We start from the raw sequence: 17,402 nt of genomic DNA on the forward strand, positions 1-17,402 counted from the left end.
ACAAAATGTTTCTGCTGTCAAAATGATCAGACTTTAGTTGTCTTCACATCTTTGGGCAAGTCCCACAGACCGGGGATCTGTTTCTGCCTGTCGGCTCCCTTTGTGAAATGTGAGGCTGCGAAGGATTCATGGGTTTGGCCGAATTGAAAATAGTGGATTCGGTGCATCCCTAAAAATTGGTTCCGTGCAGGACTCTAGTGTATAGTATGCGATTAAACTAACAAGCAGATGGTTGTATGAAGGTACCCAGCTGTATAAAGAATATATATGGATAACATATATGGCTTAGTGACAGGAGAGAGTGCAGAGTTGTTGCAATAAAACCGGAGAAGCACTTTACACTGGTGCAGCAGTAGAGACATTGTGGGACTTGGCGAGGACTAGTGGGCAGAATTTCTTGTGGGTTGAAGGGGAATGATTGAAATATGTGATGGACATATAATTGCCAGCAGAGAGGTGGGAAAAGATGAGTAATCTTTGTTGCAAATGTTTAAAGGGCATGTAAAGTCTAAAATAGAATAAGGCTAGAAATGCTGTATTTTGTATACTAAATATAAACATGAACTTACTGCACCACAAGCCTAATCAAACAAATAATTTATGCTTTCAAAGTTGGCTACAGGGGGTCACCATCTTGTAACTTTGTTAAACATCTTTGCAAGACTAAGACTGTGCACATGCTCAGTGTGGTCTGGGCTGCTTAGGGATCGTCATAAACAAAGCTGCTTGAGTTCTGCATGGCTGGGAAGTAAGGCGGGGGCTCCCCCTGCTGTTCATAAGTATGATTGTTTCCCTGCTCAGCAGTTAGGGACCATCTGACAATTCCTATCCACAGCAGTAAATGAAGGGAGAATTTCACTGCATACAGTCAGTTTTCTTATAAAAAGGTACACATTTTTTTATTAAAGTATATTGGAGATAGGTTTCTTTTTCATTAAAGAAAGTAAAAACGGGATTTTATTTTTTTGTCTTTACATGCCCTTTAATTGATTGCCAAATGTGATGAGCACAGGTAAGGGAGAGTGTCTAAGTGGAAGTGAAAAATAAGGCAAGTTGGCACACTCAGTATTTTTCTTTTACTGTGCATTGGCACTTCTTTGCACAGTGACACTGCCATTGGTCCCTTAGATGTAAAGCGTTGGCTGCGCAGCTCTCTTCCTACATCAGGGGTGTCCAAACTTTTGGCTTGCCGGGCCACATTGGAAAAAGAAAAAATATCTGGGGCCACACATGAAATACACAAACACTTTTGATTTGTAAAAGTAAAGGAAATAAACGGAAAAGAACTACAATGCCAGTTGGATAACCAGATGGAGCTATACACTGGAATATGGGACACCTGGATATTAAATAGACGTATTATTATTACTAACTGGGCAATGGGCAGAGTCCCCCCTCCTCCTATTTCCTCGGGAACCAAGCGTTTCAAGCTTGGCCGCATTCATTTGCATGCTGGGCCGCATGTGGCCCTCGGGCCGCAGTTTGGACACCCCTGTCCTACATATTCTTTCCTGGCTGAGAGAAGTTGATCTGCATGGAAGCAGCACAGATCAATTGAGCTGGGGAAGGGAGCAGATCTGCTTATCTCAGCCTGCAAAAAAATAGAAGGCAGGCGGAAAGCAGAGGAACCAGCAGTCGTGTGCCCTAAATCTAATGGGTTAACATCAAAAAAGTTGCTTGTGAGGAAAGCCCATGGGACCACACAAGCAGGTTGTCTGGCAACCAATCATAATGTGGCCAGATGTGGATGGGAATACATTATATTTGCTTAAAGGAGAAGAAAACCCTGAGAATGAATGTGACTAGAAATACCTCATTCTATATACTTATTGCACCAGCTTCTTAATAACAGCAATGATCCAGGACTTCAAACTTGTCACAGGGGGTCACCATCTTGGAAAGTGTCTGTGACACTCACATGCTCAGTGGGCTCTGAGCAGCTGTTGAGAAGCTAAGCTTAGGGCTCGTCACTAATTATCAAGCAGAAAATGAGGTTTGTCTGTAATATAAGCTGATGCTACAGGGCTGATTATTAAATTCTGATGCTAATTGCACTGGTTTCTGTGCTGCCATGTAGTAATTATCTGTATTAATTACTAATCAGCCTTATATTGTGACATTTCTATTCTGTGTGTACTGTATATTGAGTGGCTCAGTAAGTGACAGCAGCACAGAGCATGTGCAGTGAATCAGCAGAAAAGATGGGGAGCTACTGGAGCATCTTCAGAGACAGAGATCTTTACTGCTAAAGGGCTGTGGTTGCCTTGGGCTGGTACAGAATCCCAAAACATAATGTACAGCATTTCTAGCTGCTTTAGTTAGGCTTTAATTCTCCTTTAAGAATAAATTATGTTCATTCCCACCCCCATCTTTTTTTGTCCCCATCAGGACCGATCTTGTTGCACTGGGCTCATGTATTTAATGCTGATTAGTCAGGAAAGCTTGTAATACGCTAAACTATCTGCCACTGTGGGTATTGTTGCCGTTACACTGACATTTATAGTGGTGCTTTAACAGCCAAATCTAATGAGTCTACCAGTTCCTGGGGTTCTCCATTACTGGGCAGTCGAAGCAGCAGAACTGAATTCCAGTGGCCTTTTCTCTGCATTTATTTACATGTGGAATAGTGTAGTTGGCACATGCTGTTTTGTGTACAGCTCTTATCTGTGTGCAGCACCATCATGCAGTAAGAACGATTCTATCATTGCACAGTGTTTTGTGTAAGTATTTAAATAAAGCAACACCATTTTTAAAAATATTTGACAATTTATTCAGATCTTATAAAACTACAAGACAGACGGTTAAAAATCTTTGATTTACAAAATTTCCAGATTAATTTCCGAATGATCTTTAAAATTCTGTTCAATGAAGTGGCGCCGAATATTCCTTAGTTCTAGTTCTTCCTCGATTCCGACACGCAACCCATAAATAAAATAAGATTTTCTGCTCCTTATGAAACTCTGATCCAGTCTGGAGAGTCGTGCTGAAAAGTCCGACTTTGGTTGTGTTAAATTGGTTCTGCTCCGTTTTTTATTTTATTTTAAAGTTTCAACCAGTTTATTCTTATTGCTGACCCATGCGCTTCTCCAGACGTTCCAGTCGTTGTGTTACTGTTTCCAGTGCTTTGTGTCAAGGAGAGAACATGAAAGAATTTGGTTAAACCATGCACTGAATATGCTTTTTGTACTACTCGTGCCCAAAACCATAGAGATAGAAACCAATCTAAGGGGCAGGCTCATTTAACTGAAAACATTCATGTAAATGCCCAGAAGCCCTTATAAGCACATCTGCAATTTACATTACTTTTATTTACACTGTTTGATATTAGACATTTTTAAAGGGAAACTATCGGAAAAATGTAAATGAAATATAAGCTCCATCATACTGAAATAAGAAACTGTAAATACAATCAATTAAATATTCTGCATAGTTTCTGAAATAATCAAGTTTATCTCCACTATCCCTCTCTCAGCATCTGTGTCTCTTGGGTGTTGGGTGTCAGATAGTCATTGACAGTTAGATCCAATATATAGGGGGGCTCCTTTCCTAGCAGATTAATTAAAACTCACTCAAATAACTGATTCCAGTACAAACAAAATCTAACAAAATAACTGCCTTTTGAACAAATTCTGCATGTAGAGAGACATGATGTCTGGTGATTTTAATAGAGTGAGCTCTAATACATCTTCTAGGCAAAAGGAGCCCCCCTATAAGATATATTAGATCTGTCAATGAATATCTGACACCCAACTGCTGCATGAAGAGAGAATGACGAGAAACAGATGATAGGGATAGTGAAGATAAACTTGATTTCTGAAAAAATACAGATTTTTTAATAATTATATTTAGAACATTTCTTATTTCAGTATGCTGACGCATATATTACATTTTTGTGATAGTTCCCCTTTAAATTTATGAAGGAATGTGAAACCGCGCCACCTGCTGTTCATTTCAGCCCACTGGCTAGTCGGTTGAAAAATACCACCCCCTGTTTGGACTGGCAGAACCCCTCCCTCACTTAGTTTGACGTTATAATCCGGTCGGAACGGAAAGAACAGGAAGGTGGCCATATTGTGTGTGGCACATCCATATGTTGGCTATCACACAGAATTGGTGTGTTTTTGGTCACCTGTAGACTAATCGTGATGCAACTTTTATACAAGCAGTGACTTTATTACAAATGTGCCCAATGGAAAGAATAAACAGCAGCCCCTACACAATTGTTTGATTCTTTTGTCTAAAAGGATATATTGTTGCTTTAGCTTCTTGACCTCTTCCGTGGTGCTGATTTGAAAGTCCAAGATATTCTTACACTTGCACTGATCCTCTGTGACTCCCCCTAGAACAACACAAGGTTTAACAAAAGTTAGGCACCCCAAGTGATTATATATACTGACCTCACACCCCGGGTTAGTGCTCCTATCAGGAGAAAACTCCACCAGTCCGGAATTCTTCTAGAGAGCACCACTGAGCGATCGGATTCCGGCTTCTTTTTTCTCGTGGCTATGCATGCACTGTAGCGCGAAAAGCCCAACTTTTAACGAAAAAAAGACACCCATTTCTTTCTACTGCACATGCGTCTCCCCCGGGAAATTTGAAGAAAGGGAGAGGATCGATTCGTGATGCTCACTGGAAGTACCTTGGGCTTCTCCTCATAGGAGCACCAACTGAGGTTTTACTTGCGATCACTTGGGGGTGCCTAACTTTTGGCACCCCCAAATTAAGACCTTTCCTTCTCCGTTAAGGGGGTTATTTATTAAAGGTTGAATTTTAGAGTAATGTGAATTTTTTTTAAACTCTAATAAATTAGATTTTATTCACAATTTGAATGGTATGCTATTTATGAAAAAATTTGAACGTCTAAAATCCGATCAAATAGTCCCGAACGAAACTGCAATTAAATTCGTATAGAGTTTTCCAACAGAAAAAAAAAACACTTTTGCATAAGTGCATAACCTGCATTAATCAACATTGAACCTCATTTTCCAGTTTGCTGCCCAGTTTCCCAACTTAGACAAATCACTCTGCAAAGTGGCAGCATCCTGCATGGAACCTATAGTTCTGCACAATTTAGTATCATCTGTAAAAATAGAAACAGTACTTTCAATGCCCACCTCCAGGTCATTAAAGGGCATGTAAAGTCTAAAATAGAATAAGGCTTGAAATTCTGTATTTTGTATACTAAATATAAACATGAACTTACTGCACCACAAGCCTAATTAAACAAATAATTTATGCTTTCAAAGTTGGCTACAGGGAGTCACCATCTTGTAACTTTGTTAAACATCTTTGCAAGACTTAGACTGTGCACATGCTCAGTGTGGTCTGGGCTGCTTAGGGATCGTCATAAACAAAGCTGCTTGAGTTCTGCATAGCTGGGAAGTAAGGCGGGGGCTCCCCCTGCTGTTCATAAGTATGATTGTTTCCCTGCTCAGCAGTTAGGGACCATCTGACAATTCCTATCCACAGCAGTAAATGAAGGGAGAATTTCACTGCATACAGTCAGGTTTCTTATAAAAACCGTACACATTTTTTTAATTAAAGTATATTGGAGATAGGTTTCTTTTTCATTAAAGAAAGTAAAAATGGGATTTTATTTTTTTGCCTTTACATGCCCTTTAATAAACAAATCATTTTCGATGAGAAACGACAAAAATTTGGCTCGTCGCTACTTTTAACATCTTCAGACCTCTGCCGTTGACTTTTACATGAACTGGGCAGGTTTTAGGTGGAGAATAGTCTGATTAAAACTGTTTCCAGGGTCGAGGTGTGATAAATCTCACATTCAAATTTTAATTGGTCCTTTTAAGTTTGAATTTGTGAGTTTGGACCAAAATAAATGGCATTGTAGTGAAGAGATCTTTAGCCTTTTAAGAAGATTTATTGCATCGACACCAGGCTTACTGATGTACGGGATTGTTTATGGCGTTTAGCTATAGCAGAGGAAGCATGTGCCCTTTAACCAAATATGTGCTATGAAAGCCCAATAAAATCTTTATGAACACAGAATTGGGGTTCATATGAAGTGCCAGACAAAATTCCAATACAATTGTAGCAGAAGAGAAGCTCACCTTCCCCTTGTGTAGTCAGCTTTATGGTGGACATAGAACACGACACTGTGACTTCACTGTTCCCGCTCTTGAGCTCAGAAGAAAGTTCTGAAAGAAATGGATTTCTATGGCATTATTCCTCCACTCTCAGAACAGAATTATAAGTGCCAAAAGTACTACAGGACGGCCCGTTTTATTTTTACTTTTTCAGCTATGGCTACAAAGGGATAAACCCCTCCTGACCCCCAAGGAGAAGCGATAGGGGACAAACACAACTTGCTTGTTATTTGCATGATTATGTGCAAGACCCCCTTGTAAGTTTTCTTATACAGAATTTACACTGAAGGGAAATGTGTGCCTTTTTCTGCTGTAAAATGAACTTGATTTGTATATCTGCAGCCCCTATATAATTCTCCTTAACAACACTGTACAGTTTCCCCCTAAATTTCTCAGATGTTAGAGCTGTGTGTGGTTTCATATTCAGGTAATAGGCCTGTACAAACCCTTCTCACTTTCCTTTTTGTCTCCAAATTTATGGAAACATAAGTGGTTATAAAACATAGAGGATGTAAATTGTTGTGGTTAATTTGCAGATAACACACAAATGATTACTTACCTGGATTAGAAACGTCAGGAGTTTTACTCCATCCTACAAAACAAAACAACTGCAATAAATCTTTGGTGTTTTACATCTTGTCATTGGCTGTATGCTTAGGTTTAGCATCTACTGATGGCTGAAAAGAATCTAAGTAAAAGTCCAGCCATTGGTGAGAAAAGAAAAATCTTGTGATGATGCGCTGCATAGAAATCCCCAGAGGAATGACCGGTTAAGCAGAGCAACAGCAGAAAACTGTGTCCAGTCGGCCGAAAAGCACAGCACGTGTGCAGTTGTTTCAAATTCTTTATATTACAAGCGTAAGACTTCTCATTTCTAGAAAAACCATAAAGGTCATTTACAAGGTGCCTAGAAGAGCTCTCTGAGCAATTTTACATTCTCTTGCATTAGGCTGTTTTACCTGCAGAATGGTAAATGGTTAAGTAACAAAAAAAAAAAATACCAATTTCAGCCACAAGATGGCTCTTGGATTACATCACTAGTATTATAAAGCAGCTGCATATTCAAGTTGTCAACAAGTATTCTTATGTTTTCTTGTTTTTAACCTTTTCCTGTATTTAATCAATAAATATATATAAATATATAAAATAGTATCTGCACTTAGTCCAATGAGTTTAATTATGGGTGCTCGGTCAATAATGAGTATACTGTTGCAAGATGGACCCGCACTCCGATTTTCTTGTAATTGTATCTTTTATTGTGCACAGGGCACCAGAGGGCCTGGAATCTCAATAATTTCTCCAAAACATGCTATTCAATAAAAAAATATATTTTATTCACATCAGTAGTTAAAAAACATGTATAGTAATCCCTCTAACGCCTAACGCGTTTCATGCTTACCCAGCACTTAGTCATAGGCAGAATCCAACTAGTCTTTCTTGTTTAGTTCCTTAAATACTAGCACATATAGTCCCTCCCCTTAATAAAACCAATCACATACATATGTTTCAAATGCCATGTATCATCCAATGGACTACAGGCTTTGATCTAATACAATGATCTATATGTTAGATAATACATGTTACAGGGCATATACAAAAATATAATTCACAAGTAGTCATAAGAAAATATAATTAAATATAACAAGTCACATCAAATGTGTAATTGAGGCCTAGTGGCAACCTGGTCTGTAGGTGAAAGATCCAATATACCTCTCTTTTCTTTAATTTCATCAGTAGGTCACCCCCTCTAATACCTGTCTTAATTTGTTCTATCCCTTGTATAGAAAAATACTTTAAATTACTGTTATTACATTCTTGGAAGTGTCTAGTGACATTGGTTTTGCTGCTTAGTTTAATATTGCTCACTTGATTAATGTGTTCCCTGATACGTTCTTTCAAAGATCTAATAGTGCAACCTACATATTGCTTGCCACATTTAGTGCAGGTGATGAGGTAAACTATCCCCCTACTGCAACAATTGATATACTGTTTGATTTTATAAGTAGTTGTGGTCACAGTTGAATTGAACTCTCCAGAGACTTTTAGATATTTACATGTGACGCAGCGGTTGTGCCCACACTTGAAACAACCACTGTGTCTCAGAAAATCTTGTTTACTGCTATTTTTCTCTTTGAATAGGCTCGGAGACAATGAATCACCCAGAGTATAGGCCCGTCTTGCTACACATCCTATTCCTGGAACTAATGCCTTACAGAAATCCCTATCGGCAAAAAAAAATACCAATTTCAGCCACAAGATGGCTCTTGGATTACATCACTAGTATTATAAAGCAGCTGCATATTCAAGTTGTCAACAAGTATTCTTATGTTTTCTTGTTTTTAACCTTTTCCTGTATTTAATCAATAAATATATATAAATATATAAAATAGTATCTGCACTTAGTCCAATGAGTTTAATTATGGGTGCTCGGTCAATAATGAGTATACTGTTGCAAGATGGACCCGCACTCCGATTTTCTTGTAATTGTATCTTTTATTGTGCACAGGGCACCAGAGGGCCTGGGCCTAGGGCAGCAGGTTTTGAGGGGCAGCCCCTCTTCCACGGATTTCCATTGGAAAGGGTAGGGGGCCGGGCAGTTTGCGGAAGTGGTGTGCGGCATGAGATGCTGATATCACACGCACAATGTAGGGGGCGTATTTAGGTCCGATGCCTAGGGCAGTATCAGTCCTAAATACAGTCCTGATTGTGCATCATAGTGTATCCGTTTTGGGGCCCAAAAAAATTACACAAAAATGACACTGGTCCATCTTGCAAATATATATATATATATATATACACATACATAGTTATTCCCCATAATTGACGCACTCCAACATTTCGGTTCTGTCTGGGAAAGGTCCCAGACAAATTCTTTTTGTGTTTGACCACATTATAAAGTCCTGGAGTGCGTCAATTATGGGGAACAACTATCTATGATATATGTGACAGCACCCAGGTATGAGCTGTTTTTTACCGGAGTGGACCACATATGGAACTGTATACATATACATATATCTACACATATATATATACATCCTTGAGAAAGGTCCCAAGAGGGACCGAAACGTTGGACCACTGTGATCTGTGTAAAATAAAAAGACACTTGTTTCACTAAGGGAAGTGCTGGCCCAGGAATGCTTTATTCCAAACTTTGATTTTATTTATATATATATATATATATATATATATATATATATATATATATATATATATATATATATACACACACATTATATATATTTATATAATGTGTGTAGCAACTTAGCAAGTCTCCAATATCTATCCTGCATTAAATCTATATCCCTGAAAAACTATTCTTTATTTTTAAAAATGGCCTTCATTTTTCTGAATATTTGTTGGCATACAATATGAAATAATTTCATGGGGACCTTATGATAATAGAATTTCTGATTCTCCAAGTTCGCTAAGAAGTTTGGGATACTTGTCTGAGAGTCCTGAGAGATTTGCTAATGTTTATTTGTACATTTCCCTGCCACTCTGCTATTCCATTACAGTGTCCTTTGAATAGATCATCAGGTACATTAGAAACATAGCAACAAATCAGAGCATTGCTTTTGTTATATTAGCCTCGAGCCTTATGGGCCTCACACTGATGGACTGCCTAGTTATACTTACCATTATTTAAAGAAACATGGCTAATATATAGTAAACTCTGTGGTCTGGACAATTTCAAGCCAGTCCCCAGGAGAATACCCATGTGGGCAACATACCCTACTGCCTGTTCCATGCCTTACTTAGTAGTGGAATTTGGCAGCAATTCATTTTGCATACGGTGTATCCAGCCCTATAAATTTATATCCACAGCCTTTCACAAGAGGAGCCGTAAATGCATTTGTTTTACACTTTGCCAAATTGTTACCTTCGCACATGCTGGATTTTAGCTTCTCCATTATGTACCCCATTGCGCTGAAGTCTTCTGCGTAGATCACGTGCTTCTCCTGTGGCGCTGACGCAATCTCTTGTAGTTCTTCATCTATTGCCTTCCCTATTCCAATGGCATAAATGGTAATGCCTGTACAGGGGACACAGAGATATGAAGCTATTCAGATGACCTCCATAGTCTATGTGTGCTCTACATCTGTGATTATTCAGGTAAGTACCTTAAAGGGATTGTTCATCTTTGAGTTAACTTTTAGTATGATTTAAAGAGCGATATTCTGAGACAATTTGCAATTGTTTTTCATTTTTTATTATTTGTCGTTTTTGGATTTTATTCAGCAGCTCCTGTTGGCAGTTTCAGCAATCTGGTTGCTAGGGTCCAAATTACCCTAGCAACCTAGCATATGACTCACTTACAGTTAAATTTTCAGTAAAATACGAAGGTGCCAGCTACATATCCCCATTTATCTACAAGTATATGCGTATTTATTGTGCCGAGCGGGAGCCCCTAAACACTCAGGGAAAATGCAATATGTTCCATAAGTTGATCAGGCCCTAAAAATAATAATAAAAAGAAAAAGGATAAATAAGAATAGTAGAATGTTTGTCTGCTGGGCACAGCTCAGCCCCAGTATTACTCTATAAGCATAAATATTACAAATTAATTTGAGTGCATTTTGCTATGGGGTCTGATCTGAAGAAATTTTGGGTCCCCCCACCTGTACAACAAATGATTAGAGAGAGAGGCTGGAGAGGGGTATTTTCTTAACTTTGGAGGAAGCAGACCCAAGGTCTGGACCCCCTCGCAGCTGTGGGGTCTGCTTCCTCTAAAGTTACTCCAGTGGGTACAGTAAATAGACAATAGGGCTCATTTAGGAAGTGCAACTGTCATTTAGACTCACAAATACAGCCCCAGTCATATCAACACAATTTATTAATGGTACAGGTATGGGACCTGTTATCCAGATGCGACCTGTATATTCAGTTAACCCCCAGGTTTCCAGTATAGCAGCTGCCACAGAAGCTTTCACTGCATATGACTGCTGCTCTGCATTACCCCAAAGGGTAGGGGCTGAGAAAGTTGCCCCTCTTAAAAGACTGCTCTGCTAGTAAACAGATTGTATTTTCCCTTTAACCATAAACCTACCAAAATCCAGGTGGTGTCCAAATGGATCTGAGGCACTTGCTTCTATTTTGGAATGTTGGTATGTATTTTTAATATACATGGCAAACCCATGCACAGAGCAATTTGGAGTATACTTACCGCTCTGTTTGGCTTTTTCTGCATACTCTGATACTTCATCCTGAGCTCGGCCATCTGTGAACACAATCGCCACTCTTGGGACCCTCATGGGCCGCGCTCTTGCACCCTGCGCTTCCGAAAAGCTTTTCTCATGCATCAACTTCAAGGCAAGTCCAGTCATGGAGCCTCGGCCCATATATTTGATCTGAGACACAGCCTTTTTCACGTCCTTGGCCGAACTGTATTGTGCCATTGTGAACTCCGTGCGGACGTGAGTGGAATACTGTATGAGCCCCACGCGGGCAGCTTTTTGTGAGATTTCAAGGGAATCTAAAATCCCCTTAACAAACTGCTTTACAATCTCAAAGTTGTCCTCTCCGAGGCTTTTGGATCCATCAATGACAAATACCAAATCAACCGGCCCTTCCCCGCATTCTGAAAGTGCAAGATTGAGACACATTAGGAAGGTTGCACAGTACAAACAATACAGTAAACCTCAGGTTATCATGAATATCTGGAAAACGGCATGTACATGATTCAGCCACTTCACCCCAGCTCCGCACACTGTAGCAAAATCATTACGTTTTCTTTCTTTTGGCTCTTGGAACTCTTTGTTCTTGTCACCAGAGAGAGAAGCCAATTCTGAATGGAACAGTTCAAACCTGAAATAACAATGAGGGACTATGCTCTTTCATATCAATGCCTGTCCATTAAAAATGCCTTTCATGTTTTATAGGTGGCTCTTGCATATTTCCCCAATTTCCTGGCTAAGAAATCCGCTTCTTATTCCCATTGTAAGCACATCCAAAGTGTGAATTATTCTGTCCAACCAAAGAGAATCCTTAAAGCTGAGAGGTTAAGTCCGTGGCTGAACATTGAAGCAGCTTTATGCTATGTTCTGGGCCAAGCAGAGTTCTTTGGGGTGGTTAGTTTGGTTGCATATACAATAAACTAGATGTGTATGTATTGATTAACAAATAAAAAACACTTCTTTGAAAATTCCTCACTGCATTAGCCTGTGGCTGCCTTGAATGAGCACTAAGTGGTACAATCGTGCGCTCCTTAGAACTCCTGCACTTCTTCCCCGGTCTTTGTAAACAACCCCTATGTAGTGATGAGCGAATTTATTCGCCAGGCGGGAATTTGCAGCAAATTTGCAAATGGTTTTTGACACCAGCAAGAATTCCGACACCGGCGACAATTTAGATGCTGGTGACAATTAACCCTCGCCGGCGGCGGAATTGTCAAATCAATTTTGATTCCAGTGAATTGACGCCGGCGTCAAAGTTTGCGTTTCACTAATTTTTTGCAGTTTTGTGTATTTTGCGGGATCTTGGGCAGCACATGCAGCCACGAGCCTGTTTATCCCATTATCTCCAGATGGATGAGCCATATCATGAACGATCTGCACCCTTAATCTTGTTTCCTCTATCAAAGGAAAAGCAATGGGAACCACTTTTCTTACTTTTTTCACCTTTGCAGCTTTTACCATCTTCTCCTAAGCTGTATCCTTCCAAGCATTTGCAGAGGTAGGAATTATCATTGCTCACACAGATATGCTCACAGCCATGGTCAAGTGACTTGCAAAGATCTCGGCCTGTGAGTAACAAAATATATAGCTGGTTATAGGAATTACTAAAATGGTTTTTGTTATCTGGACACCCATTACCCATAGAGCACCAATGATGATCTAAGCTAGCACAAGCCTTAATGATGTTAAAATATTCCTCTTTGAGTCCAAAAAATTATTAATAATTAATTAAAATAAGGCATAGTTACTCTTGACAGAAATTGGACTTTTTCATCAAAGTTGTTCATGTAGAAAAGTGCAGAACTTTGGAACACTTACTTTTACATGTCTTTTTATCATCTCGGAGGTCATAGCCTTCAAAGCAATGGCAAGTATAGGAGCCTTCAGTATTGACACACAAGTGCTCACAGTCGTGGCTGTTCAAGGCACAGTGGTCCACCACTAAAAGTCAGGATGAAGTCAATGTCAATGTTTTGCGTGATTTAAAATGGACATAGTTACAATTATATATTGTTAGGAGATGATAGAGGGGTGGCCCTACTCACAAGAGCTTAAAGTCTAAAAGGGGGAGGAAGTAATAAATACAGTTTGAGTGACCAATTGTAGAAGTCCTGTTGGTCAAGATAGTAGTGCAAGAGTTATAGTAAAAAATTAAGAAAAAAAACAGTAGTAAGAGTGTGTGTGGGATGAGCTAGGGGGCTAAAAAGATGATCAATCTGAGGAGTTTAGATTATTTGCTTCATTGTAAATGTGAGATTCATTTGAAGACCTGGAGGCTCTGGGAGAGTCAATTACAAAGGGAAGGGAGTTCCAGAGGATGGGTGCAAGAATATGTCTAGTTGAAAGTGATGTCTGTAGTGTACTGAAGGCTGCTCTTAAAGGAGAACTAAAGATTAACTAAAGAAGTAACTAGAAATGTTGTACATTATGTTTTGTGCTTCTGTACCAGCCCAAGGCAACCACAACCCTTTAGCAGTAAAGATCTTTGTCTCCAAAGATGCCCCAGTAGCTCCCCATCTTCTTTTCTGCTGATTCACTGCACATGCTCTGTGCTGCTGTCACTTACTGAGCTTAGGGACCCACTCACAATATACAGTACACATAGAATAGAAATGTCACAATATAAGGCTGATTAGTAATTAATACAGATAATTACTACATGGCAGCACAGAAATCAGTGCAACTAGCATCAGAACGAAGGCGTCAGCCTTGTAGCATCAGCTTATATTACATGCCAACCTGATTTTCTGCTTGATAGTTTGCAACGACCCCTAAGATTCTCAACAGCTGCTCAGAGCCCACTGAGCATGTGAGTGTCGCCGACACTTTCCAAGATGGTGACCCCCTGTGACAAGTTTGAAGTCCTGGATTATTGCTGCTATGGAGAAGCTGCAACTTTAGGTGGGTGCAATAAGTTCAATATATAAAATATGGCATTTTTACCAATATTCATTTTAAGGGTTTAGTTCTCCTTTAAGGCACCAGAATAGCTGGTGTGATCAGTGATTCCTCCATGTTTAAGCTTCTTCCTCTCAAGAAAAATGTCAAGCTGCAACCCAATATCTTACCCCTGCAGGTTTTTAGGTCTTCATTTAGGAGAAACCCTTCATAGCACTGACAGATAAAGGAGTCATCTGTATTCATGCAAATATGCTGGCATCCATGGCTGGTCTCAGCACAGCGGTCCACTTCTAATTCCAAGAGGAGAAGCAGGGTTACAGCATAGAAATAAAACAAACTGGCCGAGTGTCATTGTGCTTTACTGCAGGCTAAAATTATCAGGCATTATGTCCCCTGGGCCTCAAGAAACGACCTGTTTTTATCTCATTGCTATTAACTATGTAAAAAAAAATGACTTTCTGGGCCCTGCTGAGAATAATAAGACGTTATATTTTCAATGGAATTACCAGGCGTACAGGGATCAGGCCATGCTGAATAATTGTCCAAGTGGTACTTTAATAATTCATGAATTAGATCATCATTTAAAATGATATATTGCACCTCTTGAGCCCCCTTGTTTGGTCCAATTAGAGCGATTCTCTCAAAGGGATCGATCCTGTAAAAGGCAGTACTTAGGCGGATGAGTTTCTTCTGCACCCTACCAGCTGAATAACAAGTAACACCTTCAAAGTACTTATAATATAGATACTCATATACAGACTCAGCAATTGAGTGCACTGCAAGGATCAGGAACAGTATCTGAGGCTGTGCATTTCCTACCAACTAGTTCATTCAGAGTCCTATTCACCTGGTTGGTAGAACTGCTTTATTTTTTTAATACTAGATATCAGGACTGGTCCTCCTTGCCATATTTATTCTAACAAGCCAGCAGGGAATACAAGGGTATAACTCTTTCCCAAGATGACAAAAAGCATAGCCCCAAATATCCTACTTGTCTGGGGCCCTGGAGTAAAAAGTAGGTTTCTAATAGTGGACTTGCTTTCCTTTAAAGGAGAAGGAAATGTTTAAACTAAGTATCAGAAAGGTCTATATGAATACATTAGTTAACCTCAAAGTAATGCTGCTCTGAGTCCTCTGTTAAAGGAAACACAGCATTTCTTTCCTTCTATTGTGTACACATGGGCTTCTGTATCAGACTTCCTGTTTTCAGCATAAACCTCCAGGGCTTGGGCTTGAGCATGCTCAGTTTGCTCCTCTCACGTACCCCTCCCCTCCCTGTAATCTCAGAGCTATGATCAAGCAGGGAGAGATTCAGACAGGAAGTGATGTCACAGCAAGCTAATATGGCAGCTGCTATCCTAAACAAACAGAGACAGTGTCTAGAAGTGTTTACTCAGGTATGGAAAAGCATTCTAAAGAATAAAAATTGCTTTCTAACTTGCACTGTTGTGGTTAATCTATTGGCAATAAACTGCCATGGTAGCTTTCCTTCTCCTTTAACAATATCCTACCAGAAATATACAGCTAATGTAATTAATATGGACAAATGAATCAAGTAATTTCATATTTATGGTTTCCTTGGGCCAAGTCATTCTGTTTTCTACTCTGTAAAGGTAAATGAGCCTTTCCGATAAAGGGAAGTCCTGTATGTGTTCTGTATGATGCTTGTACCCATCTTGAATAACTATCTAGAGTCCCAGCCATAAAGAAAGACTGGTGTGCCGTTTTTGCCACAGAGGCTTCAGGCACATTCATGCAAATAAAGAGAGAGATGTAATTACAATTTAAAACAGAGTAGCTTTCTATGCAGACATATCATGCAACTGCTTCCAGACAACTGATTTAACATAATCCATTTGATAATGGGGATATTCATTATATCTGTCACAGGGGGAAGTCTATAGATTATACTGAATGATGGCTACTGAGCCAATTAATAGCCGAGCGCATTTGCTGCAGAGCATCAAAGAATCCCGATACAGTGTGAACTGAGTGTACGTCTAGAACAAGGCTCTATTTTTAAAGAACAAATGCCTTATTATATCAGCTTCAGTGTATATGTATTTAGAGCTACTGGCAAGGAAGGCAGGATAAACTTATATATCACAGGGCATTTTATGCAACTTAAATCTGTACTCAGAACAGAACCAGTAGGAATCTCTGTCTTGTTCCCCACCAGGGGCCTAAAAATTAGAGAACTGGGGTCTAGCCTGAAGACCAATTAATGCACGATTTAATAACGGTAAATATCTATTTTATGTCTTCTTTTTTTATACTTTGGACTAAATGATTCTGACTTTTCCAGTCACATTTTCATTTATCTGATGGATAACATCCAATATCTCTCTTAACCATAAATTGTTATAAATAGGTCACTCCCCGGGGTAAACATCACTTGTCAAAATATTACAGTAGGCAGTTAGGAAATTTGCCTAAGCAATAGTTGAAATTTTGAGTGATGTTGGGGTAGGCCAAGCCCCATGCCCCCTCTTTGCCTCTTTACCGACTCAAAATGAACCTGTCCAAAAGGTCAGTGCTCCTGTCAGTTCTATAAATGCATTATCTGCTTTAGTTTTATCTTAGCAGGATTCCCCAACCTTTTTTTACCTGTGAGCCAAAATCAAATGTAAAAAGAGTTGGGGAGCAACACTAGCATGAAAAAGTTTCTTGGGGTAACAAATAAGGGCTGTGATTGGCTATTTGGTAGCCCCTATGTGGATTGGCAGCCTACAAGAGGCTCTACTCGGCACTATACTTAGTTTTTATTCAATTAAAGCTTGCTTTTAAGCTTGGAATTCAAAAGTAAGCACCTGCTTTGAGGACTCTGAGAGCAACATCCAAGGGGTTGGAGAGCAACATGTTGCTCACAAGCTACTGGTTGGGGATCACTGGGTTAAAGCCAGAAAAAGCAATAAATTCCCATTTAACCTATAGCGCATGCCACCGCAAATCATTGATTTCATCTTTTGTACTTCAGTTTTACTTTTTGTTTTTCTGTGGGTCAACGCTCAAAACAATGAATTATCATTCAAGCAACTCACTTCTGCAGGTTCTCCCATCCTGGTTCAAAGAGTAACCTTTGTGGCATCTGCATATGAATGAGTTGTCTGTGTTGATGCATTCGTGCTGACATCCGTTCCTGCCCAAAGCACAGTGGTTGATTTCTGATGGAAGAAAAATAAGCAGAGAGGCGGCCAGGGTCAGGGACTTGAGCTGGCTC

General features: G+C 39.6%; 1 protein-coding gene across 1 annotated transcript in view; it reads right to left on the minus strand.

Moving 5' to 3' along the window:
* Positions 1-2,746: 2,746 nt before the first annotated feature.
* The window catches only part of matn2.S (matrilin 2 S homeolog), a 40,048-nt gene continuing 25,392 nt past the window's right edge, over positions 2,747-17,402 (minus strand). The window contains 10 exon segments of the mRNA NM_001096365.1: positions 2,747-3,119; positions 4,250-4,339; positions 6,072-6,158; positions 6,667-6,699; positions 9,988-10,140; positions 11,272-11,685; positions 12,716-12,847; positions 13,100-13,222; positions 14,350-14,472; positions 17,224-17,346. Coding sequence (NP_001089834.1) covers positions 3,064-3,119; positions 4,250-4,339; positions 6,072-6,158; positions 6,667-6,699; positions 9,988-10,140; positions 11,272-11,685; positions 12,716-12,847; positions 13,100-13,222; positions 14,350-14,472; positions 17,224-17,346 — 1,334 coding nt within the window. The 3' untranslated portion in view covers positions 2,747-3,063.

This window comes from Xenopus laevis, chromosome 6S (assembly GCF_017654675.1).
Source record: "Xenopus laevis strain J_2021 chromosome 6S, Xenopus_laevis_v10.1, whole genome shotgun sequence".
Taxonomy (NCBI): Eukaryota; Metazoa; Chordata; class Amphibia; order Anura; family Pipidae; genus Xenopus; species Xenopus laevis.